Raw genomic sequence first — 1,390 nt, 5'->3', positions numbered from 1 at the left:
CCCTCTTCTCCTACGCACACACTCTCTCAATGTTTTGTTTCTGACAGTATGCTCATTTACACTGTAATTCTGCTTACTTATCAAACAATTTGACAGCATCACACAAAAGCAAAGCAAAAGCTGGCAGAAATGTATGCTGGAAAGATGACACCCTTTAAGAAGGCTGAAGTTAACACACTATAACCAGGACCTAGACCACTAGCACTATATTTTGGCATAACGTGCCACTATGTATCATGCTGACAACTTTGCAAGCAACCTTACTGATGACAGCGCAAGCCCATTCAATGGTTCCTTGAAATTTTAAACAGTCTTACCATAAACTTGAAGAACAAATTATTACAGTAGCTTTTAAAGCTTCCCATTAGCTTTTTGTTGAGTATCATTAAAAATGAACTTAAAACAGCTATAGGACGGTTGTTTGTTCTAGTTACACTGTGCAGATGCCAGTTTTGCAGAGATGCAGACATATTTTGGCGCTGTGAATTGTGAGCTGTGCCACTGAAATTGCTCAGGCTATCCACTGCATAAATGACAAGTGTGTTAGAACCTTCTTAAGGCGATTCCCTAAAATCTAAACTCTCTTAGACACAGACAGCCTTTTATATGTAATTACACAGTAGCTAGCACATCATGCTGAAATAATATAATTAAGAGAACAAGCAGACCTGAGATGCAGTGCCATACTCTTAACCTATGACTCAAATGACTCACAAGCACCCATTTTAATTATAGGTTCTTTGAAGTTGTTTTTTAACAGAGCTTCATGTTTGACTATTGCAGGATCTCCTTTGCGGCAACGCGTTCCAATAACCCTGTGGAAAAGACAACACTGATATGGCATCATACTTTCTCATACGAAACCCAACTCCCTTACAGTACCTGTAGTCGCAGAGCTTGGGCTGCGTGCCACACTGTTGTCTGCATACCATACAGCAGCAGCAGAGTGGGACATTGCCTCTGATCCAGTGGTGTGGCATAGAGCTGTGGGCTCCACCATTGCTCCTCATCATAATTTCCTTGCATAGAAAGAGCTGGTCAGCCTTCTTGAGACATCCTTCGCTGACACGCAGCCCGCAGCAGCTGCAGAAGGCACCCTGAAGGATGTGCTGAGCACAGACGCAGCAGTAGGAGGGCTGGCCGAAGAGGTCTGTGTAGTGCCAGTCGTGCTTGCTCGTGCGAAAGATGTCTCGGATCAGCACCTGCCGCCGGGACCGCTGGAAGCTGCACCACAGGGTGATCAGCACCGGCAGGATGATGGAACACAGGGTCCAAAACACCAAACTCCAGTCTGCGACGACCGAGGAGGCAGCGCCGCTCCCGCTCTCCGTCCCTTCCATGTCTGAGCAGCTCTGCGCCACCAGCCTAACCCCTCACAGCAGGCGGGCAG

At 46.5% G+C, this 1,390-nt stretch overlaps 1 protein-coding gene across 1 annotated transcript in view; it reads right to left on the bottom strand.

The window, feature by feature from the left end:
* The window catches only part of DGKE (diacylglycerol kinase epsilon), a 9,479-nt gene extending 8,139 nt beyond the window's left edge, over positions 1-1,340 (bottom strand). The window contains exon 1 of the mRNA XM_010171332.1: positions 883-1,340. Coding sequence (XP_010169634.1) covers positions 883-1,340 — 458 coding nt within the window. The remainder of the gene's footprint in view (positions 1-882) is intronic.
* Positions 1,341-1,390: the final 50 nt, after the last annotated feature.

The sequence above is a fragment of the Antrostomus carolinensis genome, unplaced genomic scaffold, assembly GCF_000700745.2.
Source record: "Antrostomus carolinensis isolate BGI_N321 unplaced genomic scaffold, ASM70074v2 scaffold24897, whole genome shotgun sequence".
Lineage (NCBI taxonomy): Eukaryota > Metazoa > Chordata > Aves > Caprimulgiformes > Caprimulgidae > Antrostomus > Antrostomus carolinensis.
The sequence above is the reverse complement of the archived record's forward strand: the minus strand, read 5'-3'. Positions and strand labels throughout refer to the sequence as shown.